Source organism: Hesperophylax consimilis, chromosome 3, assembly GCF_061612785.1.
Source record: "Hesperophylax consimilis isolate HC1 chromosome 3, BYU_Hcon_1.0, whole genome shotgun sequence".
In the NCBI taxonomy this organism is placed as follows: Eukaryota; Metazoa; Arthropoda; class Insecta; order Trichoptera; family Limnephilidae; genus Hesperophylax; species Hesperophylax consimilis.
In genome coordinates, this window is record NC_142838.1 from 35,081,011 (window position 1) to 35,082,125 (window position 1,115).

The following is a 1,115-nucleotide window of genomic DNA, read 5'->3' on the forward strand; positions in this document are numbered from 1 at the left end:
CGCATATTTGCTGTAGTTGCTGTAATATCCAGTGTTTATCTGTGTATAAAATAAACACAATTTGGACCAGTCAACATAAGTGAACCGACTATAACAACATTATGAAGCCGTGTACGCGTAATGCAGCCCGCAGTGGGTCTCCAATTGTAACTCCAGCAGCGTCCTCACAAACGGTACCGGCTAGTTCTCTAGCCGAAATAATGGAGAAGCTCAACAAAATCGATGTCGAGCTCACTCGCATCAAGCCCATGTGGGGAGAGATATCTGACATAAAGAAGAGCCTCGAGTTTGCTCTAGCAGCTATGTCCGATACGGAAAAAAGGGTGGAGGCGGTTGAGAAGAGACTGGAGACTGTCGAAAAGTTAGTTTCGGAGGTTGCATCCATCAAGAAGAACATGGAAATCTTCAGATACGAACTGGACGAGCGCGATCAGCTCTCCCGTGTGAAAAACCTAGAAATCAAGAACGTGCCAATGACGAAGGGAGAAAACTTACTCTGCATAGCCAAGAAAATAGGCGAACAGATTGGCTTTGAACTACAACCAGAAGATGTGGACACAGTGACGCGAGTGGCTACCAAGTCCGCCCAGGTTAAGCCGATAATCATCCGTTTTGCAAGCAAACGGAGAAAGGAGGAATTTCTTGCACTATCTAAGAAGGCCAGGAAGATCACCAGTACCGACCTGAAATATTCCGGACCAGAAGCAATAATTTATGTTAACAACCACTTAACAATCAACAATAAGATTCTGCTCTCCAAAGTTAAAAGCAAGGCACGGGAAGCAGGCTACAGATTTGTATGGGTAAAGGACTGTAAGATCTTAGTGAGAAAAAACGATAATTCACCAGCTTTTTTAGTCAGGAGGGAAGACGACCTCCAGAAAATTTCATAAGAAAATACTGCTCATTCTATTACTATTGTTTACTCTTCCCTCTCCCTCTCCCTCCACACGCCCGCTATCCTCCCTCCCCCTCCACACGCCCGCTACCCTCCCTCTCCCTCCACACACCCGCTATCCTCCCTCCCCCTCCACACGCCCGCTACCCTTCCTCTCCCTCCACACGCCCGCTACCCTCCCTCTCATGTTGCAACTGCATTACTATTATATTTATTA

The 1,115-nt window shown here is 46.5% G+C and overlaps 1 protein-coding gene across 1 annotated transcript; it reads left to right on the top strand.

Moving 5' to 3' along the window:
• Positions 1-200: 200 nt before the first annotated feature.
• LOC149425344 (uncharacterized) lies at positions 201-893 on the top strand. Its single transcript, XM_089650771.1, has one exon. It carries the CDS (start codon positions 201-203, stop codon positions 891-893), a length of 693 nt encoding a protein of 230 aa, XP_089506897.1.
• Positions 894-1,115: the final 222 nt, after the last annotated feature.